Here is a 26830-nt window from a genome sequence, read left to right on the forward strand (position 1 = left end):
AATGCAAAGCTCAGAGGAAAATGGGCAGCTGGCAAATGTCACCAGTCCCAAAGGACCAGGGTCTCCCAGCCACCGCTGAAGTCCTCTTTGAAGTGTGGAAAGCCCTGGAACCTCAGCAGTTGGGTACTATGTAGGTTCCATTCCCAACCACCTTGTTGCTCAGGACACAGACTCTAGGGCAGCTCAGAAGCAGCACAACTCACCATCGACTTCCCAAGCTGCAGGGCAGGAGGCTGGAGCTGGAAGACCAGCATCCACCCCACCCCTGGCTCAAGGGAAGGGAAGACTAAGCCCAGGGCAGCTGAAGGACCTGCCCAGACCAAGGCCAGTGGTGAGCTGGTATATGGTTAACAACTGGCTCTGGCAGAGGATGCCGGGGAAAGGGCCCAGACTTGTATCATTTGCCTGTTTCTATGGTTAGATATTCCCACCATGGAATGAGGATCAAGATGGCAGAGTAAGAGGATGTGGAGCTTACCTTCCCCTACAAATACATCAAAAACACATCTACATGTGGAACAAGTCTCACAGAAAACTAACCGGAAACTGGCAGAAGAACTCCTGTGCAACTAAGGCTGCAAGAAAGATTCCCATGTAATCAGGTAGTGTTACCGAGTCCAAGCTCGCTCTGCTTGTCGCATGACATGGCAATAAATCGGGAGATGAGGTGCTGAGGCAAGGAATACGACTTTATTCGGAAAGCCAGCAGACCGAGAAGATGGCAGACTAGTGTCTCAAAAAACCATCTTATTGGGGTCTGGATGCCAGTTTCTTTTATAGAACAGAGAGGGGGAGGAGGTGAGGAAGTAAAGTAAAAAGGCCATAGGTTTTGCAAATATCTCCTGGAATGGCCAGCCTCGGGGAGGGGATGCGTTAATTTCTTCTTTCTAGCAGCCATTCACAGGCAGACAGGGTCCGGCTGTTTCCCTGAACAAAGGCACTTTGGTTTAACATTCAGGCAGAGGGGCAGGGTTCCCTGAGGCAGGCCATTATGTATAGACAGTATCCTTTTAGTGAACAATTAGCAACAAAAAGCAAAGGTTAAAGTAAAGAAGCAGATCCAACATGGAGTCACGGTTGGCTCTTCCCTGTTACAGTAGGATGGGAAGAAAGGCATCGGGTGGGGACCTGTGACTTTGGGAGGGGACTAAGGAAAAGGGAGATCGCACAGGTGGACACTAGCCCTGAGGAGTGATCAGGTCGAGCCACACACTGGGCATTCGAGTCCTGGGGTCCTACGCAGAAGGATAAGCCCCTTTGGCTCCTTGGAGGACCACAGGGACAGATAAAAAGGCTGGAGGAGCCTAGACTCCACTCGTGAGGAGTGCACAGGTGCTGGTTTGCCATCAGACACGGTGGAGAGAGGTCTGCCCTAGCGGCTGCCTCCTTGCTATGTTCCCCAGTCTGAGCTAAGAGAACACCCTGGCCCCACTTACTCCACACCACAGCTTGTCAGTGGACCTAGGGCAGCCAGGACCTGGGAAAAGACTTGATCTAGGGATGCATAGGTAACCCAGGGGCCTGGGGTGTGGTCCAGGAGGGGCAGCAGTGGCCATTGTTGGCACTCACTCAAACAGCACCACAGAAGCAGTCCAGACTTCTCATGGCAGCCCAGCCACTTAAACCACTATGACCCTCAGTCCCAGCCTGGCGAATGTGCTGGCCCCAACCATTCCATACCTTAACTTTGCATTAAATGTGGGATGGCCACAACTGGGGAAAAGACATGACTTTGGGCTGCTTCTGAGCAGGGCTGTAGATGCCTACAAAGGCAGTACACTGAACATCTGTAAGCACACGAGCCCCATTTACTTCACCACTCCCCTCCGTTGAGGCAAAGGCTTCAGTGCAGGGAGGAATAAAAACACACACTTAAAGAGAACAAAGCCAGCCTGAGTCCGACCCTCAGGGCTTCCGCTCCAGCAACTCGGAGCAGACCCCACCCCTGACAGTGTAGTGACAGCCACTGAACAGAGAGGAAGTCCCACCTCACACGGTGCACAGGCTCTAGCTCCTCCAGCACCAGTCACACCCCCTATCAAGGTGATAGTGGCCAGCACACCCTGAGAAAAGATGTGGCTGGTGTCCACATGAAATCCAGTCCTCACACCAGAGACACTGGACAAACAGTCTACATAGGGATGCTCCCACATAAAAACACCTATTCAAGACTACAACAGTTAACTGTTTTCACCTAAATTCATAAAGACAGAGAAAGTTAAGTAAAATGAAAAGATGGAGGAACTACTCTCAATTGAAAGAGCAAGAGAAAACCCCAGAAAAAATAATGAAACATATAACCAGTCTACCAGACAATGAATTCAAAAAGTTGGTAATAAAAATGCTGTGTTCATTATCTGCTACATAACACTTGCAATTCACTTATGCTAGTTGGGTTTCACTTATCATAAAAAAAAAAAACCTGCTGCTTTAAGCACCCTGGAAGGGGACAAAGAAACAAAAGATTAACGTGTTTCCCCGAATGATTTTGTTCCTATTTGAAGAGAGCAAACACATGGAGAAGATAAAAGAATGAGTAATGCTCAAGAATGCTGTTATTCTGTTCATAGGAGCAACAGAGTTTTAAAGGGATTAATCACAGTAAGCTAGAAGAGTTGGGAAAAAACGTGGTGAAATATAAAGATGATAGGTATGATGGGGCCAGATAATTGATTAGTCTGGATTCTGTGGAACAACCCCAGGTGAAATATTTTGTATTGTTGCCTCCGTGGGAAGCACTAGAGTTCAAAAACATAGCAGTGACTACTACAATAGTTAAGAATCCAGATTATTCCAAAGACTCTGAAGACAAGAGGCTATCCAATGTGAGCAAAATCAACCTTGCAGTTTTTGTCTATTCATTAAACTAGTTTTTACTGAGCACTGGATGTACTAAGCACTGCAGCGAGCTAGCCAGGCAGGGTTCCTGCCTTCACTGAGCTTATGTCTTTCAGGAGACGTTCACGTTAAAGTATCTGACTCACTACACCACCACCTACTGAACACCAATTGTGTGCCACATACACATGATAAGCTCCCTTCACATGCCATCCTGTTTAATCGCCTCAGCAACCCTATACAGTTAGCACCTGAGATTTCCAGTTCTGTCTTCGAAGGGCACCTCGTCTACCACAGGTCCCTATGACAGAAGCTGCAAAACATTTTGCTGCATTAAAATGCTACAGGTCCCCAACTCGCAAAAAACTTTCAAAAGTAGGTATTGCACTACAGTAGGAAGCAGGGCTGGGGCGCCCGGGGCCAGGCGCAGCGGATCTCCCAGGCGACGAGAGTCTAACCGCCGCTAGGTAGCTGCAGCCCCGCCCCTCCCTCTGGGCGCCCTTTGTCCCAAGCTCGCTTTCTGCGCATGCTTAGCGCACTGACCCCGCCCTCCTTGGCGCCGCGATCGGAGCCATTTTGCTGTCGCTGCTGCCTCAGAGTCGGTGCGAGTGGCTTTGCGTTCGCTGTGTGTCCGTCGCTAAGGCCGAAGCCACGGACGGTCCTAAGAGGGCTGTGCTCTCGGGTACCAGGAAGCGGACGCCGGTAAGGGAAAGACGTCCTTGTCACCCGTTGGGCCCCGCGTGGGCCCCGCGGCTCTGCCGCCGGGCTTTGTTGCCAGGCGCGGGCGGCGGGGGCGGGGAGGGGGAGGGGGAGCCGCCCCGCTGGGTTCCCGGATTGCGCGTTGCCGCGCTTTCGCTGTTCGGGGTCGCGAGGTGGCCCCGGTTCTCCGCGCAGCTGGTCACGGTCCCGTCTCCGGAGCGGCCAGACCCAACTTCCTCCTCCGCCTTGCTCGCGGCGGTGGCGCTGTCGCCGTCGCCACAGAGTGAAAGGGGGTGAATCGTCTGAGGGTGAGCCCGTCGAGGCGCCACCCATGCCTAGGGCCCATGCTACAAATACTGGGTGCTGTCCTGCGGGTGCTGTGGACAGAGTAAACAGGTTAGGCACAGTCCTTGCCCTTCCCTCCCAGAGGTTGGGGTCGTGGCGCGGCGGTGGCAGTAGGGAAACAAATGTCTGCAGGTTTCGGTAAAAAGATCATGAGGAAATTAGTGTAAAGGGAGGGAGCTACTTTACTTTAGATAGGGTGGCAAGGGCAGGCTTTTCGGAAGAGGTCGACCTCTGAGCCGATATCTCGGCCATCGGGCGGAGAATGCGTCAGCTATGAAGATGCGGAGGAAAAGCAGAACTGCAGAGGCAGAAGGGATTAGTTAGTGTTTACTGGCAGGGATTGGAAAGAAACTGAAAGAAGGCCGTGTGACTGGAGTGTGGTGAGAATTTAAGGGAAGAATGGATTTAGGGGTAGCCAGAGTGGGAATGGGAATCATTTAGGACGTTCTTGCCGTACTCCAGGTGGGCAGTAGTGGCAGCAGGGAGAAGGGAGAGAAGCGAATGGATTGGAGACATGTTTTGGAGGCAGAAGTGCGCAGTGAATCAGTAGTAGATCAGGACTACCTGGCTTGGAATTCTGGGTCCCCCAGTTAGGAGCTCTGTCTCCCGGGGCAGGTTATTCTTTGGCTCAGTTTACTCACCTGTAAAAAGGGAATAATAGTAATGTTTATCTATACAGTGTTGTTAGGGTTAAGTAAAATAGTTCACATAGGTGCTCCTTTAAGGATACCGACTGGCACATAATAAGGGCTCTACAAGGGATAGCTATGGAGGATCTTGAGGGACTGGGAAGTTCCCAAATGGTGATGTGAGTAACTTGGTGGATGGCGGTGCCATTTAGGGAGATGGGAACACTGGGATTGGCGGGAAGAGGAACAGGTTTGGGAGGAAATTTAAAATTCTGTTTGAGATCCCAAGTTAGCATTCAGATGGGTCCGTTAGTGCTGCAGTTGGATGAGCTTCATTTTGGAGCTTAAAGAGAAAAGACTGAACTTTCAATATATATTTGGGCATCATTAGCATATAGTTGATATTTAATATTATGGAGTTAGTTGAGACTACCGAGGGAGGAAGGAATTTGATAGTGTAGTCCTTCATATTTCATGCTACTCATTCACGCTGAGGGCTTGTTTTTTAATTATTCATGGTTGGAATTTGTAGATAGACATCATCAGCGTTCCACAGCTTTTCATTAATAGAATGTCCCCAGGGTTAACCTATGACTACAGAATAAATTTTTTATACTAGGGTCAGGTTGGATGACATGAGGCTTAGGTGCTAATAAAACGCACTAAACATTAACAGAAGACAGACAATGCTATCAGTGGGGTTTCTTCTCACATCACAGCAAACTAAATTCGTAGCATGTTTTCTCTGGTTCTTAATTTACTCTCAGATACCTTGCTTGTAACTCAGACTCAGATTTTAGACTCAGGCTCCATATCTTTTGCTATCTTATGATCTGGAGTAGAGGGAGAATGCCAACAAGTATGGTATGTTGCACTTCAAGAAGACATAATCTCAAATTTTAATGAATAACAAGGCCTAAAGGAGAGATTTGGCACGGAATATTTAAGTTCATTGGAACTTAAGTTCATTGAAACATTAAGTTTCCAGTTTAAGTGCTGTATTTGGACTTATTAACATAATATATTGCCTACAACTTTGAGAGCAGTCTGTTACGAGACATAATCAAAATGAGGATAAACTATTGGATTTATATACAAAATGATTGATGACCATTTCTTAATATAGTAGTTTGGGTTTGAATTTAGACCTCCACAGTGGATAACTTAGAAAAGTTACTAAAACTTTCTATGCCCTAGTTTCTTCCTCTGTCAAAAGATGATACAGTAGGATCTCCTGTGTATAATGTTATCTACCATTGTTGTAAGGATTAAATTAGTTCAAACACATAAAGTGCCTCTTGTAAAAAGTAGGACGTTACATAAAATGTCTTTCAAAAAAAGATAAAAACCACTTGTAGTTACCTGAAGATAACGCTTGGGGGGATATGTCTTTTCCAGTCTTGATTTACCTATGCATACTTTTTGTGTAGTTCAGATCATACTTTAGTATTCTGCTTTTTCTTATAACATGTCATAGACTTTCCAATTATGTCATTAAAATTTCTTCATAGGCAGTGTTAATAGCAGCATGATAGAATATCCTGTACTTAACCTAGATTTTCAGTACATTCCAGGTTGGTAATTTCCAGTGTTTGTTCTTATAAATAATGCTGTTTTTAACTAACTTGTTTCTTAGGTCTGAAGAAGACACTTGAATCATGGGTGATGTTAAAAATTTTCTGTATGCCTGGTGTGGCAAAAGGAAGATGACCCCAACCTATGAAATTAGAGCAGTGGGGAACAAAAACAGACAGAAATTCATGTGTGAGGTACTAAAAAAATACAGTTTACATTTATGTGACTTTTGAGGCTTATTTTATTATTAAAAAAACAATGTTTTCTGTTTGAAAATGTTAATGTGTTGTACGTTGGGGAATCTTCTTTACTGTGACTTGCCTGTTATGTCTACTTCATTATGAATCATTTTCAAGTGAGCATTACTGTTTTTTGGGGTTTTTTGTGGCTGCACCGTGCAGTTTGTGGGATCTTAGTTCCCCAACCAGGGATTAAACCTGGGCCCCCTGGCAGTGATAGAGTCCTAAGCACTGGACCTCCAGAGAATTCCCTGAGCATTACTTTTAAAACAATCTGATAGGTAAATTATTCTAATTAGAACGTGAATCTTCCACAGTACCGGTAGTGCAGATTAGAAAAGTTGGACCAACTGTTTGTAGTTTTACTAGTTCCAGTAGAAAGTATATCAATTCTTTTTTTTTGAATTTTATTTTATTTATTTTTTTATACAGCAGGTTCTTATTAGTTATCCATTTTATACACGTCAGTGTATACATGTCAATCCCAATCTCCCAATTCATCCCACCACCACCATGCCCCTCCCTACTTTCCCCCCTTGGTGTCCATACGTTTGTTCTCTACATCTGAGTCTCTTTCTGCCCGGCACACCAGTTCATCTGTACCATTTTTCTAGGTTCTGAATATATGTGTTAATATGTGATATTTGTTTTTCTCTTTCTGACTTACTTCACTCTGTATCAGTCTCTAGGTCCATCCACGTCTCTACAAATGACCCAATTTCATTCCTTTTTATGGCTGAGTAACATTCCATTGTATATATGTACCACATCTTCTTTATCCATTCGTCTGTCAGTGGGCATTTAGGTTGCTTCCATGGAAAGTAGATCAATTCTTGATTGCTTCAAGTCAGAGTACTTTAATTTTTATTTTTATTTATTTATTTTTTGTGGTATGTGGGCCTCTCACTGTTGTGGCCTCTCCCGTTGCGGAGCACAGGCTCCGGACACGCAGGCTCAACGGCCATGGCTCATGGGCCAAGCCGCTCCACGGCATGTGGGATCCTCCCAGACCAGGGCACGAACCCGTGTCCCCTGCATCGGCAGGCGGACTCCCAACCACTGCGCCACCAGGGAAGCCCAGAGTACTTTAAAATAAATACAAGTAGAGAGTTTGTTCTTGGGTCTTATAAAGTCAGATTTTAATGTGGAACATTCTGTTACATGAGACGAGATTGGGCGCATTCAGGGTGGTAATGGCCATAAACTGGAACATTCTGTTATGTGAGAAGAGAATATCTGAGCCACATAAGTTAACATTCTTGTTTTTGGATTACTTTATTACTAGACAACATGAATTAAGCTTTTTTTAATAAGACAACTGGTGAATTCTCTTAAGTGTTATTTTCAGTGTGTTTATAGAGTATATTTCCAACAGTTAACTGTAGTCTCTTAATGGACTAGTGAATTATGAATTTTTTAAATATCAGAATTACGCAGGTCAGTCTCTCAAGGTATTTTTTTCTTGACTGTTAAAGGTTCGAGTGGAAGGATATAATTACACTGGCATGGGTAATTCCACCAATAAAAAGGACGCACAGAGCAATGCTGCCAGAGACTTTGTTAACTATTTGGTTCGAATAAATGAAGTAAAGAGTGAAGAAGTCCCAGCTATTGGGGTAAGTATGGCCGAACACTTGAGACATATGTTATAAGGTTGTGCTAATCCAGTATGTATGGAGGCCCAGGGTGATAATTTTTCAATGTTGTTTTCAAATAGTATATTAATGTGTTCCAGAGTGAACCTTGGCATTTTGTTTTCTCAGAGAACTAGGATGATTTCCTGAAGATTTGGATTTTATTCTCATTATGTACCTGACTTGTGGGCTTGGGAGATCCCTTTAATCTATATGTCTTAAGGTTTTATATATTTCATTCATTTGAAACTGATTTTTCAGAGCCTGTTGTATTCTGTGTACTTACAAAGATAACATTTTAAACAATATAAAAATCAGTAACTTTTTAAAAAATATTTATTAATTGGCTGTGCAGGTCTTAGTTGCAGCACGTGGGATCTTTAGTTGCAACATGCAGGATCCTTAGTTGGACATGCAGGATCTAGTTCCCTGACCAGAGATCGAACCCGGGCCCCCTTCATTGGGATCTTGGAGTCTTAACCACTGGACCACCAGGGAAGTCCCAAAGTCAGTAACATTTTAAGATACGTAAGATACGTTTCCTCCCATTGACATTCCCTTAGATAGTAGAGACAAAATAGTATTTGGTGCAATGGAATATCATTCTTGTGTTTTTGATACCATGATCATTTAAATTATATTGGGAGTATGCAGCAAAAACCGCTTTCTAGTACTGGTTTTTTTTTTTTTTTTTTTGCGGTACGCGGGCCTCTCACTGTTGTGGCCGGCCTCTCCTGTTGTGTAGCACAGGCTCCGGACGCGCAGGCTCAGTGGCCATGGCTCACGGGCCTAGCCACTCCGTGGCATGTGGGATCTTCCTGGACCGGGGCATGAACCTGTGTCCCCTGCATCGGCAGGCGGGCTCTCAACCACTGTGCCACCAGGGAAGCCCATCTAGTACTGTTTTTAAGAAATAAAGTTTGTCATTTAATTAAAAAATGAAAACTTGAATTTTCACAAAAATTCAGGTATTGTTGATATTATAAAAAGATTCACATTATGATTTAAGTAGATGCCTTAGGTAGTACATGAAAGATCCAGTTTTTATAAAACCTTTAGGAATAATTATCAATTTTAACACTTTGCACTGAGTTTTTGTACTCTGACTTGCTTATAAAGGTAAAAATACATGGTTTTTTTCCTTCCATTGCTTTTACCCAGAAATTGAGTCTTACTTTCTAGTCTACTGTACCACTAGATAATTACAGGATTTTTAATTAGATTGGTTGAGCCGTCTGTAAAATGAAGGGGTTGGACAAGATGACCTTGAAGACTCTCTGGCTATGAAAAGAATGTTGCAAATATCTTTCAAATGTTTGAAGCTATTGGCCTTTGCTCCATCTGTTATGACCTATTCTGTTTCTTTTAGCCTCTTCCTTCCTCTTGTAATGTAGGTCTGCCTGTGACAAATTCTCTTTAATTCTTTTATGTAAAAATATTTTTATTTTACCTTCTTTCTTGAATATTTTCACTGGATATACAATTCCTGAGGTTTCAGTTTTCTTTTCTTTCAGCACTTTAAAGATAACATTCTGTTGTCTGATGAGAAGTCAGCAGTAATCAAATCATTTCCCCCATATGTAATGTTTTCTTTGGTTGCTTTCATTTTTTTATCTTAGTTTCTAGCAGTTTCACTGTGATATAACTAGGCATAGTTTTCTTTGTACTTATCCTGTTTGGGGTTTGCTGAAATTCTTGAATCTGTAAATTTATGTCTTTCACCCAATTTGGGAAGCTTTGGGCTATTATTAAAAAAAATTTTTTTTCTGCCTCATTTTTTTGTCTTCTTTTTCTGGGATTCTTATGTTAACGTGTATGTTAAACTTCCGCTATTATCCCAAAGTTTCTGGAGGCTCTCTTCTTTTTCTCCTTTCTCTCTACTCTTCAGATTAGATGATTTCATATATATATATATGTATGTTCAGTATATGTTGAAGATAATCAGTGTATTCAGGTTCACTGATTGCTTTCTCAGTTCCATTTTGCTGTTAAGTCCATCAGTGATTTTTTTTTTCAAATTTTTTTTCATTTCTAGAATTATCACCTTTTTTTTAACAGATTTCATTTTTCTGGTAGCATTTCTTACCTTTTCATTCATTATAAGCATATGTTCATAATATGACTGTGAATTTCCTTTATGTCATCGTTACAATAGTTATAATAGTTATAATATAATAGTCATAGTTATAATAGCTGCTTTAAAATCCTTGATTGCTAATTCTAACATCGGGCCATCTCAGCTTGGGCTCTGTTGATTGTGCTTTCTCTTGAGATCTCTCCTCTTTGTATGTCAAGTAATTTTGGATTATATCCTGGGCATTGTGAATATTATGCTGTGGAGACTCTAAATAATGTTATTCCTCCAAAGAGTATTTATTTTGTTATTGTGTTGTTAAGCAATTAATTTAGTTGGACTCAAACTGCAAACACTATCTTTTGAGTGATAGCTCAAATCTCACTTCAGTTTTCTGATCCTATGCTAGGAGGCTTGGAGTCTTTCCTGTATATATGTAGTTCAGGGGTTAGCCAGAGATTTCGGGAGAGTTTATAGACAGAATTTGAGATTGCTCCTTTCCTTTCCAGGATTCCTTTCCCACTTTTTAGCAGCTTTGGTTTCCCCAAATTCTTATCCTCTGATATGTCAGGCCAGGAAGACTGGGTTTTCTGTTGAGTTTTAGCTGCCTCTCATGGTCTTCCCTAGAGCTAAAAGGCATAATAAACAGGAATTATACCCTTGCTATTTCTTGCTTTCTCATTTCAAGTTCCTTCCAGAATCTGCCAGCTTTTGTTTACTTTTTAGTGCCTGTGTATAGTCGAGGGGGTTTTAGGGGTGTTTTAGTTCTTGTTTTTATTTTCCTAGAGCTCATGTTATCTACAGGAGTCAGTCTAGTAGGAGCTTATTTGGTCATACCATGAACAATATCCTACTTTCAGTTTTTTCTTGTTAGCCTTTTAACACATTCAGATTTTTCCCAGTAAATGCTCTGAATATGCATTTTCTGCTTTCTCCCTCACTTCTTCCAGGTACACTGGCCGCCTTGCAGTTCCTCAAATATGCCGGCATCTTTTCCACCTCAAGAATTTTGTACTTGACTTTTCTTTCTGCCTGTAGCTCTTCCCCAGCCATCCTGTTTAAAATTGCAAATCTGCTGTTACCCTGGTACTTCTTATTTCCTTTCACTGTTGCATTTTTCTTCATAGCACTTACTAACTTCTAGCCCGCTGCTTCTCAACTGGAAGTCATCTTGTCCCACAGGGATGTTTGGCAATTTGTGGAGACATTTTTGTTGTTAGAACTGGAAGGGAGTGGTGGTGACACTGACATCTAGTAGGTAGAGGCCAGGGGTGCTGCCAAATATCCTACAATACACAGGAGAGCATCCTACAACAAAGAATTATCCAGCCCAAAATGTCAGTTATACTGAGATTGAAAAACCCACTTCTAACCTAATCTTTCCCCCTAGATCCTCATATTAGAATTAAATTCATGAGAGCAGAGGATTTTTTTGTCTGTTTTTAGTTCATTGCTGTGTCTCTAGCATCTAGAATAGTTCCTGGCCCATATAGCAGGCATTTAATATTTTTTGGTTAGATGAATGAATGAATGATGAATGGATGAATTTGGAAAAATATTATATCACAAGCCAGTCTTTACTTTTAGATACCATCTTTATTTCACCTCCCCATCCCTGCCAAACCCTGTTTGTGTCACTTCACTTGCCTTTTCACTCAACAGACTGCACTTGCCAAAAATGATCTGTTTCTAAACCAAAGCCTACTTAAATTTTGTGTGTGTGTGTGTGGTACGTGGGCCTCTCACTGTTGTGGCCTCTCCCGTTGCGGAGCGCAGGCTCAGCGGCCATGGCTCACGGGCCTAGCCGCTCCGCGGCATGTGGGATCTTCCCGGACCGGGGCATGAACCTGTGTCCCCTGCATCGGCAGGCGGACTCTGAACCACTGCGCCACCAGGGAAGCCCTACTTAAATTTTTTATTGTGGAAAATGTCAAATGTGTATCAAAGCAAGTATAGGAATGATATGAACCCCTGTGTTCCCATAATCCAGTTGCAACCCTTTTCAGCATGGCCAGTCATGATTCATCTCTATAATCTCTATCTATATTCTTCCTTCTGGATTATTTTGTAGCAAATCCCAGACATCCTGTGATTCATCTGTTACTGTTTCAGTTTGTATCCCTAAAAGATAATCCTTTTAAAAACATAGCAATTCCATTATCAAACCTAAAAAAAAAAAATTTGAAGAATAGTTTCTTAATATTCCCAAATACCCTCAGTATTCAGATTTTCCTATTGTTTCATAAATCCATTTTTAATAGGTTATTTAAATCATGCTCCAAATGATGTCCATATACTACAGTTGATTGATATCTAGTCTTTTAATCATTAGATTCTCTCTCCCTCTTCCTTTGTCTCTAATTTTTCTTTGGAATTTGTTGTTGAAGAAAGCATGTTACTTATTCTTTAGTTTCCCACAGTTTAGATTTTGCAGCTATATCCCTCTGGTATCATAAAACATGTTTCTCTGTTCCTCTATTTCCCATATTTGGTGGTTAGATTAGAGACTTGATCAGATTCAGGTTTGATTGGGGTAGAGGATAACAAGAAACCGCCTTAAAAAAACCAAAAACAGAACCTCTCTTTATCAATAATTTAGTCACTCTGAGGTATAATTTATACAGAAAAAGCAAGATAAATGTTTTGATTCTTTCCCTTTAACAATTAAAAGAAATAAGTTTGTCCCTAGCATCTTCCAAAGGTTACCAGCTAGGTTTTTTCCCAAAATTATTATGAACTCATTGATGCAAATATATAACATTTTAATCCATTATTTTTATTGTTGATGTTTACTTATTTATTTAAGAAGATGTTGGGGTAGTAGTTTATTAATTAATTAATTTATTTTTGCTGTGTTGGGTCTTCGTTTCTGTGCGAGGGCTTTCTCTAGTTGTGGCAAGCAGGGGCCACTCTTCATCGCGGCGGTGCGCGGGCCTCTCACTATCGCAGCCTCTCTTGTTGCGGAGCACAGTCTCCAGACGCGCAGGCTCAGTAGTTGTGGCTCACGGGCCTAGTTGCTCCGCGGCATGTGGGATCCTCCCAGACCAGGGCTCGAACCCGTGTCCCCTGCATTAGCAGGCAGATTCTCAACCACTGTGCCACCAGGGAAGCCCATGTTGATGTTTATTTTAAGTTGTCCCATTTTGGACCAGTAGGACCCTCTTCACATTGATTTCTGAGTTCATTTAACCTTAGTCTCTGATCACTTTCATGCTTTGTGACATACTATATGTTTGGCTCAACTTGAATTTTCCTATCTCAGATCTGGAATCAGCCATTTCTTAAGATCCCTGGTTCTTTTCACTGGGGGTCGATTTTTAGAGGCCACAAACTGAGTGCCAGAAGTTACTACTAGATTGGTCATTGTTTTAGCTTTTTCAGTGTACACAGCTTGGGAAAAATTTTTCCAAGACAAGATATTTTTGAGTTCAACCTGATGCTTCCAGTTTAAATTCAGAATTGCAGGGCTTTTGCTTAACTTCAGTGTACATCTGTATGTCCATTTTCCCCCAATCCAAAAACCATGGTTCCTTGCAGTTCCCCAACATAATTACTCTGTTGCTAAATTTATTCAATATACGTGTACAACAGTCTCCACTGTAAATTCCACTGCTACCACCAATAATACGATTACTGAGAAGTTTAACATTTTTTGCAGTTCTTTTCATATTTAGGGTGTATCCTACTATAGACATACAAATTACTGCACTTTAAAGTTTGAAATCCTGTTTGTGATCATACTGTCATCTCTATACTCAGGTTCATCTGTTTCATTTTGCTTTTGATTTTTAGGGATCACCTTTTTAAAATTGGAGAGCTGAATTAAATAGTTACATAGTTTTGATGTTAAATTAACAAAAGAAGTATATTTAGGAAAGTCTGGTTTCTGTTCCTGCCTCCTCCATCCTTTTTCCTGTCTTCCAGTTTTTTGTTTTTTTTTTACAGTTTTTGGTCAACTTTTTTCTAACTATAAGCAAAAAAAAAAAAAAAAAAATGTATATATATTAATAACTCTTAAATTAACACTATCTTATTGTGTACACTTTTTCTTTACCTACCTGTTTTTCACTTCCATAGTACCATAGTTTATTCAACTAGCCTCTATTGATGGAATTTTGTACTATCTTTTTACTGTTACTTATAATGCTGACATGAATAACCTATGTATTATGCATATGTATGCATATGAATTTTTGTATTTTTGCTGATCTGTCTGTGGGAGAGATGCCTTGAAATGGAATTGCTGGGTCAAAGGATATATACCCATGTGATTTTGCAAGCTATTACAGTTTTCTCTCCCCATAGGATAGGAATTGTATTATTTTGCAGTTTTCACCATTTCAGTCATTTCCAGTGGTTCTCAACAGGGGCAGCTTCCCCCCACCGGGATGGGGTGTCATTGGCAATATATAGATAACATTTTTGACCAAGGGGGCAGGGGTGGGCTGCTACTGGCATCTAGTGGGTAGAGGCCAGGGACAGTCCCCCACAACAAAGAATTAACTGTCCAAAATGTCAGTAATGTCAGGGTAGAAAAACCTCAGTCTACCAGCTCACCACTGCTCTATTTTGTCAGTCTGTGGTAGATATCTCAGTATACCTTTAATTTGCCTTTTATTTTGAGTGAAGTTGAAGATCTTTTGGCATTTAAGGGCCATTTGCATTTCTTTTTCAATGAAGTTGTTCATATAGTTTACTCATTTTTCTGTTGTATTTTAAGTTATTTGCATATTAGCAATAGTAATCCTTTATCTGTGATATGTTACAAATTTTTTTTTTCCAGTTTGTCCTTTATATCTTTGTTTTTGCGTGTGGCATTTTCTGCCATACTAAAAAAGATGTTCTTAATGTAAACTGAATACTCCCCCACCCCTCCCTTTTTTTACCTAATCGGTGTTCAGCTTTATTTTTCACATCCTCCGTCTCAACACACTCTTCCTTTGTCTTCTGTTACCCAGTCTTCGTGATTTTCTTCCTGTCTCTCCGACTGCTCCTTAATTTTGTGTTCTATCATTCCCTCACTTAGTAGGGTATGGTCCTGTACCCTTAAGTATTCCATACCATAGTTATCCCATCCTTTGTTCATACTACTGTAAGCTTTGCATTCTATCAGGTATTGGTACTTGAATCTTTTTTGTAATGAATGCATCAATCCTTAACTTTTACTTAGACTAAACCATAATTAATCTTTTGATATCACTTGACATGGAGCTGTATATTTCTTCATCTTGAACAAAACCATTCACCTCAATAGATCAACTTTAAACAAACAGGCATTCCCCAAAAAAGTGACTGCAGTGAGAATTTATGAAACTTCCCTGTACAACTTGTCTCTTTTCCTAAACTTGAATTTTTAAATTATGTACAGTGAACAGTTTTTCTGGCCTTGCTTCCTTCTATTAGATGAAAATCTTTTGGGGTTTGATGGGGATTTTGTTTGATTTATTCATAGGAACAGTATGCTCTCTGAAATAATGAACCTATTTTGTCACCTGTGTTGGGCGGGGGGTTGGTCACATCAATCTGTAGGTGAGTCTATGTTGAATACTGTGTTGAATTCTTAATGTAATATTGCAAGATTATCAGAATGCTTGAACCATTGTACATTTCACTGTATCACCTATATCAACAGATTTAGTAGTTTTGGTAGTCTTTTTAAAAATTATTTAATTTAAGAGAAAAAAATGATAGTGTTTTAATTTGTGTTTCTTTGGTTATTAATAAGTAGACCATTTGTTCTAAATGTTAATTATTTCTAACTTCTTTGAATTGTCTATTTGCTTATCTGTTGGTAGTTCATGTTTTACTGTTAGTTTTAGAATTAAAAAAATAACATTTTTTACAGTGTTTAACACATGTTCATTGCAGAAATTTTAGAAAACATAAAGATTATAAAAAAGACAACATAAATAAACTATAGTATTGCCAGTGTCGCTAAAATCTGTATTTTTATTTAGATATTTAAATGTGTATTTTAACATGATAGAATACAAATTGGGTATACTATTTTATAACCTCGTTTTTTCGCTTATCTTAATATAATAAACATTTTCTCATGTCATTAAACCTTCCTTAGAGCCAAGTTTATGCATGATGACATGCCTTTTAATACCCTTTTCTGCATCTTAATCTTAATAGATCAGTAAATGTAAAAAAGGAAATCCTTCCTGTCTTAGTACTGCTATAACAAAGTACCATAGACTGAGTGGCTTACTTATCACACTTACATAAGCTTCGAAGTTTTAATATAAAGGTTCTGTCTGGTGAAAGAGCTCTGCTTTGTGTTTTTTTTTTTTTTTTTTTTAATAAGGGCACTGTACCCTTTCAGGAGGGCTCCACTCTCATGGCCTTATCACCTCCCATAGTCCCTGACTCCTGGTACTATCACATTGGAGCTTAGGATTTCAATATATGAATTTTGGGGAGACACAGGCATTTAATCCATAATACTCCCCATCACTGGAAAGTAGGAAGTTGTCCCACTAAAAAAAACCTCAATCTTGAAGAAATTTTTTCTTAAGTTGATGTAGATAGAGAGTGAGGTAGAATGGAATTGTGGCCCTGGAGTGGGCAAGGTGGTGGAAAGAGGAAAGACAAGTAAACATTGTGGCACCAGTGCTGCTCACTGGTATTTTGCTGGGACCCGGCTATTAACGGTGTCCCAGGAGTAGGCTGTACTTTGCCTCAAGCCCTATGTTATCTGTATAAAGAAATCTTTCAGTCAAAAAGGTTGAAAATAAAGACATAAATAAAGCTGTACCAGGCAAATGAAGTGCAAAATAAAGTAGGAGTAGCAATATTAATATCAGAGCAAACTTTAAGGAAGGAAGCAGCAAAGACAACAAAGACAAACATCAATTCACAGTGTATCAGTCTGTCTAGCATTAGAAATACTAATGTATGTATTGGTAAAACCAAGATGGTAATGGGAGACAGTGGCAAAGGGACCAAAAAATTCCAAACACTTGGAAATTTGAATTCTTAGTTCTAAGTGAAAATTTAAAATTACAATTACAGACTGTTTAGATAACATTGTCTATCAAAACTCTGGAGTGCCAGAGGAATATTCTATTCAAAGGAACATCATCGAATGCTTTTATTTTTATACAAGGAATAGTTTTCTAAATGAATGGGCTACTAAGTTTCAATTCAGGAAGATACACCAGATAAAACAGGAAGAAATTAATAAAGGCAAAATCAGAAATTGCTGAATTAGAAAGGAAAAAAGTATCAATAAAAGTGATAAGTAAAAATTTTTGATGTTCTTTGTAAAAGATAAATAGTCCATCCCAAGTCTAATTAAGAAAAAAGTAACTAGATTCACAGTCCTTTATCAGAAACTCACGTGGTTAGAGGGGTTTGAGAATGCAGCATGTTTCGTATTTGAGAAAAGTAATTTGGTGCACATACCATATCTTATGACACCTCTAGCAGATCTGAGTCAGAACCCTGTAATCCGACTTTTTTACTGTATCACATTGATGAGTCTAGAAGAAATATCTACTTGGTGATCAACTTAATAGAGGTTTTTAAAAACACATTTGACAGGATTAAGTGCTTATTACCAATAAGGTACTTAGGAAATGGAGTAGAAAAATACTTCCTAGACATGCTAAAAGGTATCATCTAAAAATAATAGTGAACACTGTACTAAAAAAGTGCTGCTCAAAGTGTTTGTTACAGTTTGTGAGGAGGTAAATACAGAAATGAGTAAGAATTTAGAAATACTTAATGATGTTTTGACAGTAAACTTGTATTTGTTGAATCTAATAATTAGAAAACTTGGGCTTGTATTTTATGTTTTAGTATTTCATATTTCTAGGAATTTATTTTTGGTATATTTTACAAAAATATTGTTCCCAGTGGATTAGGGGGAAAAACTCAAAGCCAGTTCTTCATCGCGGATAGTTGGAGATGCCCTGTGCTAGGGGAACTTCTGTAAAGTTAAAACAAGACCAAGGGGGCTTCCCTGGTGGCGCAGTGGTTGAGAGTCCGCCTGCCGATGCAGAGAACGTGGGTTCGTGCCCCGGTCCGGGAAGATCCCACATGCCACGGAGCTGCTGGGCCCGTGAGCCATGGCTGCTGAGCCTGCGCGTCCCGAGCCTGTGCTCTGCAACGGGAGAGGCCACAACAGTGAGAGGCCCACGTACCACAAAAACAGAAACAAAAACAAGACCAAGGTGTCCACTGTCACCACCATTACTCAGTGTAATGCAGTAAATATAAAGGAATAAAAGGAATATGTAGAAAGAAATGAGGTGTAAATATTATCAAGAATTTAATTGGACAAATATCTTACTATAATAGTAAAAATTATAAAGAACTTGTGCATATGTAGTTTGTAGGACCTGTAAGAACAGTGCAGTGGACTTTCACTGAAGGATAGCATCAAGAACTCTTAAGAGTCTGAGATTTTACCATACTTGCAAGCTAACAATTCAGATTGCCACAGTTTCATAGATACTGGCAGAAGACACAAGACTTTTGAGTCAGAGACAAAGGATGTTGTTACTCATGGGATAGTAGGCACCATACTCTTCATGTTTGCCTCAGTTCCCCTTTGTCCCTGAACCCCTTGGGGGATGGTGTGGAGTAGGTCCAGGTGGATGCTGAGGACACAGTGGGTCTGCATCACAGCTGAGGCACCTGAGCTTAGGAAAGCCCCCAGTGTTGGGGGGCTGCTGGCAAACCTGCCAGCTATCTTTATCATCCTTGTTAGGAAACAAACCTGCCTCCTACCCTGGAGGAAGATATTGTCTTCCTCTTGCCTCCTACCCTGGAGGAAGATATTGTCTTCATCTTGCAAGTTTATTTGCTCTCCAAGCATCCTTGAAAAAATGTTTAAATAAAACTTGAAGAAGCATGAGATATTTGTCTCAGCAGATAGAAGAGTGATGAAATGTAGAGCCACATATTTGGGCGCACGTGTTACTAGAAGATGTCAGCCGGTGGGGGTGTTATTGTAAGACAGCAGCCAGCTCATTGTCAGGAAGTCCATTCTCCCTGAGTAAGTTGTATAAATTTAACATAATATTTGGTAAATTAGATGAAAAGGGTAATTAGGAAAAATTATTGCTGAAGAAGTTAAAAGTATTAGCCATTCCTGCTATATATTAATAAAGATTTTTAATTATTTTTAGTTTGCAGTAACTAAATTTGCATGATACTAGTTTCAAGATGGGGAGGGATGGTATATGCATACATGTGCCTATGTGTATATGCAAATAACGTAGAACAGGTCTCAGGATAGGAAAGGCCATTTTACTGAGGTGTCACAGCAGAAACTAGATTTGACTGCGGAAACAAAAACAAAATAACGTTAAGCAGCGTTTAACGAAGTTAAAAGGAAAAGGACAAATTATTTTGCAACTTGTATGACACAGTGAATAGCACTGAAATATTAAATTCTTAGAAATTAGTGGGAATGATGAATTATCCAGATAGAGTAATGGGCAAAGAAAATGTAAATGAAAATAACCGGTCGCCATAACAATAAAACAAAACTAATACTGGTAAAGATGTAAGACGTATGCTGTAATTCCGAGGATTGGTGAGGCTGTGGGGAAGTAGATTCTCACATAGAGTGCAAGCTTGGAAGTCAGCCTTTCTGTAGAGTGCTGTGGTGCTTTTTTAAATCTTGATGCCTTTTAACCCAGGAAGTTCCCTTTCGTGAATTTTTCCCAAAAGAAATAAGCCAAAGTACAAAGAGTTTATGGCAATGCTGTTTCATGATTTAAGATTGGCTACAATCTGAATGTCTGTTAACATGGAGACTGTGATCTCCCACAGTCCCTATTTTTCTTTTCTGGTAGTATTGTATTATACTTGACATACTGTGAATTTATTTGTTGTTTATTTAGCTCTCTAAGAATACAGAATTAGAATGTAGCTGTTTGAATATACCTCTGAAACTACAGAACATCTGGTTGGTTCATTATTTTATCCTCAGTACCCATAATAATGTCTACCACATAGACGTCTCTTAACAGATGCTTCTTGGAAGTTGAACATATTATAAAGATATTAAGTGGAGGGACTTCCCTGGTGGTCCAGTGGTTCAGAATCTGCCTTCCAGTGCAGGGGATGCGGGTTCGATCCCTGGTTGGGGAACTAAGATCCCCCGTGCTGCGGGGCAGCTAAGCCCATGCATTCCACAACTACTGAGCCTGCGTACTCTAGAGCCCGAGCACCCCAACTAGAGAGAAGCCCATGTGCCACAACTGAGACCTGACACAGCCAAATAAATAAATAAATAAATATTTTATTTAAAAAAAGAAAAGGTAAGTTAACTATACAGCATAAGCTTTTTGTGGGAAAAAGATCCCACTTTTTGTGGAAAAACTGTATTCATCTACATAATTATGTAATCTCCAGATGGAAAATTATGACCATTTTTACTACCCTATCCTTTTCTGCCTGAAATGAGAGCATAATAGTTTTATAATACTGAAAAAACAAAGACGTTAATATTATGAGGAAAGGAGGGGTGACACGTGGACCTCCTCTAAGAATAAAAGAATTTAATAGTCTCTGAAGGCAAAATTACTGACACTGCCTTGACTTTTCCTCTTGCAGGTAGCACCCCCTCCGCCCCCAATTACTGATGCACCTGACAGCACAGCAGATACTGGTGGAGGTTTACCAACAACCATGGGAGGACCTCTTCCTCCACATCTGGCTCTCAAGGCAGGTAAGGGACTTGAATGTGTGCACATGACTGAGAGAATAAGATACACCGTCTTGCATGGTCATCATCTTTCTTTCTCACTTGGATAGATAGAAATAACTATAGTAAACTCATAATTTTCAGAGAACCCAAGAACTACATAAGCTTGCGAATACCACCAGATTATTTAATCTCTTTTATAAATTGGTACAGCTCAATTCCTTGCTGTCATTAGCTTTTACTAGTTTTTGATCTCTGGATAGATTTTGCACAGGCTAGAACATTTGGTTAAAGGGGTCTTATTTACTGCCCTTTCTTTTCTACCAAATATATTGTAGGCTTGTTTGTTTGCTTTATGGATCCCAGTCATTGCTGAATTCTATATATACCAAAACTTTATTAGTGTGTCCACTGTAGGGTAGATTAAGTGGAATATTTGTCAAATTACCTGAGTCTCAGATCCAGTGTTTATGAAACAAGAATAGCAGTAGTATTTACTTATAAGATTATTATGAAGAGTAAACTTTTAAAAAGCATATAATAAACTTGGTAGAGTTTCAGTCAATATTAACTACTATTTTTAGTTATTCTGCTTTCTCATCAAGATTCATCACTTATCAACACCTTTTAAGCTTCTCCTTATTTCCGTCTCTAGCACTAGTAGTTAGCTTGCTTTCAGGATCATACTTAGCAAAGAAACCATTTTATCATTTAATCAGCTATTATTGGGTTGGCCAAAAAGTGCCTTTGGTTTTTAAGTAAAAATAAAAGACACATTTTTCATTTTCACCAAGAAGTTTATTGAACAATGTATCCACCCTTTTGTTCCACTACCTTCTGCCATTTTTTAAGCAACTTCATAATTCCATCTTCCCAAAACTTTTTAGCTTTTTGAGCAAAAAACTGTTCTAGGTGCCTTTTACAGTCTTCCAGGGAATTGAAATTTTTTCCATTAAGAGAATTTTGTAAAGAGCTAAATAAATGGAAATCTGAAGGTGCAATGTCTAGTGAATACAGTGGATGAATCAGAACTTCCCAGCCAAGCTGTAGCAGTTTTTGCCTGGTCATCCAAGAAACATGTGGTCTTGCATTATCCTGGTGGAAGGTTATGTGTTTTCTGTTGACTAATTCCAGATGCTTTTCGTCGAGTGCTGCTTTCATTTGGTCTAATTGGGAGCAGTACTTGTCGGAGTTAATGGTTTGGTTTTCTGGAAGGAGCTCATAATAGAGGACTCCCTTCCAATCCCACCATATACACAACATCACCTTCTTTGGATAAAGACAGGCCTTTGTTGTAGTTGGTAGTGGTTCATTTCGCTTGCCCTGTGATCTCTTCCGTTCCACATTATTGTACAGTACCCACTTTTCATCACCTGTCACAATTTGTTTTGAAAACAACGTTTGGGACTTCCCTGGTGGTACAGTGGTTAAGAATCCGCCTGCCAGTGCAGGGGACATGGGTTCGAGCCCTGGTCCAGGAAGATCCAACATGCCATGGAGCATCTAAGCCCGTGCACCACAACTACTAAGCCTGCACTCTAGAGCCCACAAGTCACAACTAGTGAAGCCCGTGCGCCTAGAGCCCGCACACTACAACAAAGAGTAGCCCCTGCTCACCACAACTAGAGAAAGCCTGCGCGCAGCAACGAAGACCCAGTGCAGCCAAAAATAAATAAATAAAATAAATTTTAAGGTAATAATTAAAAATAAATAAAAACGGAACATTTTCATTATGTTTAAGTAGAGAATCACATGCGGAAAGTACGGTCAAGAAGGCTTTTTCTGCTTAACTTACGTGGAACCCAAACATCAAAGTGATTAACATAACCAAGCTGGTGCAAATGATTTTCAGCAGTTGATTTGGATATTTTGAGCATGTCAGCTATTTCCCATGTGGTATAACATTGAATGTTCTCAATTAATGTCTCGATTTGATCACTGTCAACTTCAACTGGTCTACCTGACCGTGGAGAAGTCTCCAGCACGAAATTTCACAAACCACTTCTGACACGTTCGATCAGTCACAGCACCTTCTCCATACACTGCACAAATCTTTTTTTGCATTTCGGTAGCGTTTTCACCTTTCTTATAATAATAAAGCATAATATGCCGAACATGTTGCTTTTCTTCCTTCCATCTTCAGTATTAAAATGGCTACACAAAAATTCACCAATTTTGATAAGTCTTTTATTAAATGCTTGCTGATATGACAGCTGTCACATACAGTCTAACAAAATTGTTTGAAATGAAGTTAAAGACAAATTAAATGCTACTAGAGCCATCTTACAGGAAAAACCTGAACGAACCTTTTGGCCAACCCAATACATATGCAGCAACTTAAGGCTACATTGATAACGTATGCTGGGTTATCAGTCACTTATGATCATTACTTGTAGCACCCCCCCTGTATACCATCTTTGGAATTAGCAATTTAGACCTGTATTCAGTCACGTAACACTTTTCAGGTAAGTCATAGAGGTTTCAGGCCCATTTCCAAATAACCGAAACGTTGGATTTCTAATAATGGAGTGCTAAGATCTAAATTAGGAGTATTTTTAAAAAATATTTAGCATCTTCGTACAGTTTGATTTATCAAGGGAACAATCATTTTTTTCCCGTAATAGAAAATAATTCTGGAATTGGGGCCTCTGGCTATGGTGCTCCTGGGCCCACCTGGGATCGAGGAGCCAACTTGAAGGATTATTACTCAAGAAAAGAAGAGCAAGAAGTACAAGCGGTAAGGCTGTAACCCTGTGTTACACCTCCTGGAATGTGATTTAGGACTTGGTTCATGGCAAGGTTTAAGATACTTGCAACTTAATAAGTTGGTGATTGTTTTAAATAGTTATTTGAGACTGATTGTTCACCCAAAACACCATAAACCTAAGCTGCCTGTTAAATCTGGTCATTAGAATTGCCTGTGAAATAAAACAGTTTTTCATGGTGTTAATAAAAGATCTCTTCATCTGCTTTGTAGGAAATGTAGTTGCCTCAGTAAACCTCCTTTCATGAGCACTCATAGTAAAAGCGTTTTGATAAGACAGAACACTTACTTTTCCACTTAATATATGTAAAGTTTTAAAACCAGCATAAAATATTTTGTCAAAGGTTTCTTTGGAACAGTTTAAATACAGTACATTAACTGATAGCTTGTTCATACAATAGGGCCATCACATGGAGTAAAAACTAAATTCTGGCTCAATTTTGACTAGGATTAGAAACTATTAAAAAAAAAAACTTTTGCATTATAAAGCATGGTTCAAAAAAGTTATAAATTTTTGTGCCTTAAGTGTACGTAACTAAACTTAGTGCAGCCAAATTTAATTATCATTGATTCAACAGACCCTTGAATCCGAAGAAGTGGATTTAAATGCTGGGCTACATGGAAACTGGACCTTGGAAAATGCTAAGGCTCGTCTGAACCAATATTTCCAAAAAGAAAAGATCCAAGGAGAATATAAGTACACCCAAGTGGGTCCTGATCACAACAGGTTTGCTTGTTTCACTCTTTGCCTTCTGTAGTAAGTTAGGGTTTTGTATAGTCATTGTTCAATTTTTGTACGTGCTATCTGGTTCAGTTTGTGGATTAGCAGCAAACTGTGAAAAGATTGTTACTTTACCCAAGAAAAATTGTTACTGATTTGTAATGTGCAGTTTACCATGGTTTTCACTTAGGAGTGTGATTTTAGCTGTGTAAGAAGTTCTGCAAAAATCTGCTGTTTGTGTTGCTAGACTTTTAGGTTCTCTTACGAATCTGAGAGGCAAAACTCGTAGCCACAAGTAGTGGTTTGTCCATAATTGACTTAAAAATCAGCCAGAGGTAGTGAGTTTATTGTTCACTGTGGTATAAGAGGCAGTTATAATGTTTATTTCTTCAATGCGTCAAGTTAGACACTTAAGGTTAGAGTGTTCAGAGGTAGATGGCATTGCGTCTAGATCCAAAGTTCCCATCAGCTTGGAAAGTTGCCAGCTCTTCAGTCCTAGTTTTAAGGGCTTATTGTAAAGCTGAAGGAGAGCCTCAATCTTTGTATGTGAGTTAAATTAGCACACTTTTATTCTGTTAAATTTATAAAACAACATAAAGGGAGGAGGTTGTTCTAACAGTGACAGTATGTTTCTCAGCCTGCTTGCTGTTCTTCCTGAGAGCATTCCAGGGTGTAGTAATTATTACTCCCAGGAAGGCTCATATGGATTAGACTCTTCTGGGGGCACGATATTTTATTGGAAGGGAGGGGATGTTATAATGGAAATCTGGATGATTTAATTTGCTGTCCTTATATAAAATAAATTATTCAAAATACATCAAAAGTTTTTCCCTTGAAAATCAAGGGGTTCTTTGGTTGCATCTAGCAGCCCTAAAATAATTATAACTAACAAAAAACTTGGACACTGGTCAAAATGATGTTCAGAGCATGGTTCCCCCTGCTTCCCACTGTTTTGTTCAATCCTGAATTCTCAAATACTTAATTTTAACGTCAGACTTTTTTAAAACCCTCAAAGGTCATAAAGGAAAGATTCATTTGTTGATGATTTTTTTAAAATATTTTGTTTTTCTGCACTGATTGGGCTTAGTAGCACTTGGTGACTTTAAGAACAGTTAAATAATTTAAGTATGCCTCAAGCTTATTATAAACTTTTTTTTTTAAGTGTCTTATTGGCTTCTGATACAAAGTTGAAGAATTCAGGCTATGATGAGGAAGGCAGAGACAGTTGGGGGAGCTAGGACAGCATTGCTCCTTATATGTCCTTTATTTAAAGGCATAACAGACAGCAACACCAGAGGTCTGTGTTCATACACACATGTGCTGCTGCTTAGGCTGAACTAAGCAATCACATGGGAAACTATTGTAAACTGATTTCTGGTGTTGCTGTTCCCCCTAGGTGGAGGAGAATGAGATTGAGTGCTGACTTTAAGCCTGGCTGAGAAACATACTGGCATCGGTGTCATTAATGAAAGGGTGGATGTTGTTCCCTTGAAAGCCAGTGGCCTTTGACCCCTGAAGCCGCTGTGCCTGAAGGTCAGTTCACATGAGGTATAGGAAGGAATCTAACATTTATTTTTTTTCTAAAGTCTCACCTAACCTTTTATTCACAGCACAAACTCAAGGTTAGAATGTACATGAGTAGTGGAAGGATCAGAAAGCATAGTTTTCAAAGGGCATTTTTGCCCTTGTTAAAACCTAAATTTATTCCCTAGAATCTGCTAGCAATTTTAGCTATAATTTTCAAAAATATTTCATCCTCCAGGACCTGATTTAAATAAAGTGTGATATAAGTAAGCTAAATTTTTTGTTATCAAGGGCTGCTTCCAACTGCAGGCAGATATCAGACCCCCGCCTCAGGGACCACTGACATGTGCACAGTGTTTGTACACCCATGTGTGTGTGTGCATACTTGCGTATATTTAGCTTATCTTAGCAGATTGAAATCATTAGTGGGTGGCCCATGCAAAGGAATCTTAAAACAATCACAACTATAATTTAAGGAGTTTTAGGCCTATTTTATTTCTCGGCCTCAAGCTGAGTGGAAAATTCCTTTTCACTGAATGTATTCTAGCTATTCAGACTGCAACCTGTGAAATAAGAGTTAAAAGTAAGTAAATACAGAACCAAGAACCCTAACATTTTCTTCTCGTGAACAGTTGGTTCATCAACTTTGATTACAGCTGTCTCGTGCCATGTTGTGCATTATTTGAAGTTTATGTACTTCATTTGTTCTAGGATTGAACAGGCATAAGTGTTTACAGTGGTTTTTTGCTTTGATTTGCCTAAGCAGTTGGAAAGCCTGCCTGATTTGGGAGTCCTGGATTTAATAATTTCTAAGAGCGAAATTTCTAACCTTGTTTATATATGTTCTTACAGGAGCTTTATTGCAGAAATGACCATTTATATCAAGCAGCTGGGCAGAAGTAAGTGCTTCCCTGATACTCTGAGCCTTGTATAGTGGAGTAGTATTCGCTTTAAAGTCTTGAGCCACATATATGTAAGCTTTATTAATTTGACAGAGTCCATGATATAAGGTAGCATTTAGGGTATTTTAGAATATTAGAAGGCCTAGTTTCCCATTTTTGCATGTGAAAAGAAAGATTGTGTTTACATTTCAAAGGGTAAGAGGTGGTAGGCTACTGAAGA

General features: G+C 39.6%; 1 protein-coding gene across 3 annotated transcripts in view; it reads left to right on the plus strand.

The window, feature by feature from the left end:
• The first annotated feature begins 3392 nt into the window (after nt 1-3392).
• Nucleotides 3393-26830, plus strand: part of DHX9 (DExH-box helicase 9) — a 53834-nt gene continuing 30396 nt past the window's right edge. Inside the window, exons 1-7 of one of the 3 annotated variants that reach the window (XM_081223494.1) lie at nt 3393-3540; nt 6148-6280; nt 7801-7941; nt 20609-20723; nt 23324-23436; nt 24042-24190; nt 26561-26607. In XM_081223494.1, the coding sequence (XP_081079620.1) occupies nt 6170-6280; nt 7801-7941; nt 20609-20723; nt 23324-23436; nt 24042-24190; nt 26561-26607 (676 nt within the window). In that variant the 5' untranslated portion in view covers nt 3393-3540; nt 6148-6169. Of the gene's footprint in view, nt 3541-3760; nt 3934-6147; nt 6281-7800; nt 7942-20608; nt 20724-23323; nt 23437-24041; nt 24191-25591; nt 25718-26560; nt 26608-26830 lie in introns of those variants that run through there. The other 2 variants (XM_081223495.1, XM_081223496.1) reach the window with 2 other exon arrangements.

Source organism: Mesoplodon bidens, assembly GCF_964165515.1.
Source record: "Mesoplodon bidens genome assembly, chromosome: 2".
Taxonomy (NCBI): domain Eukaryota; kingdom Metazoa; phylum Chordata; class Mammalia; order Artiodactyla; family Ziphiidae; genus Mesoplodon; species Mesoplodon bidens.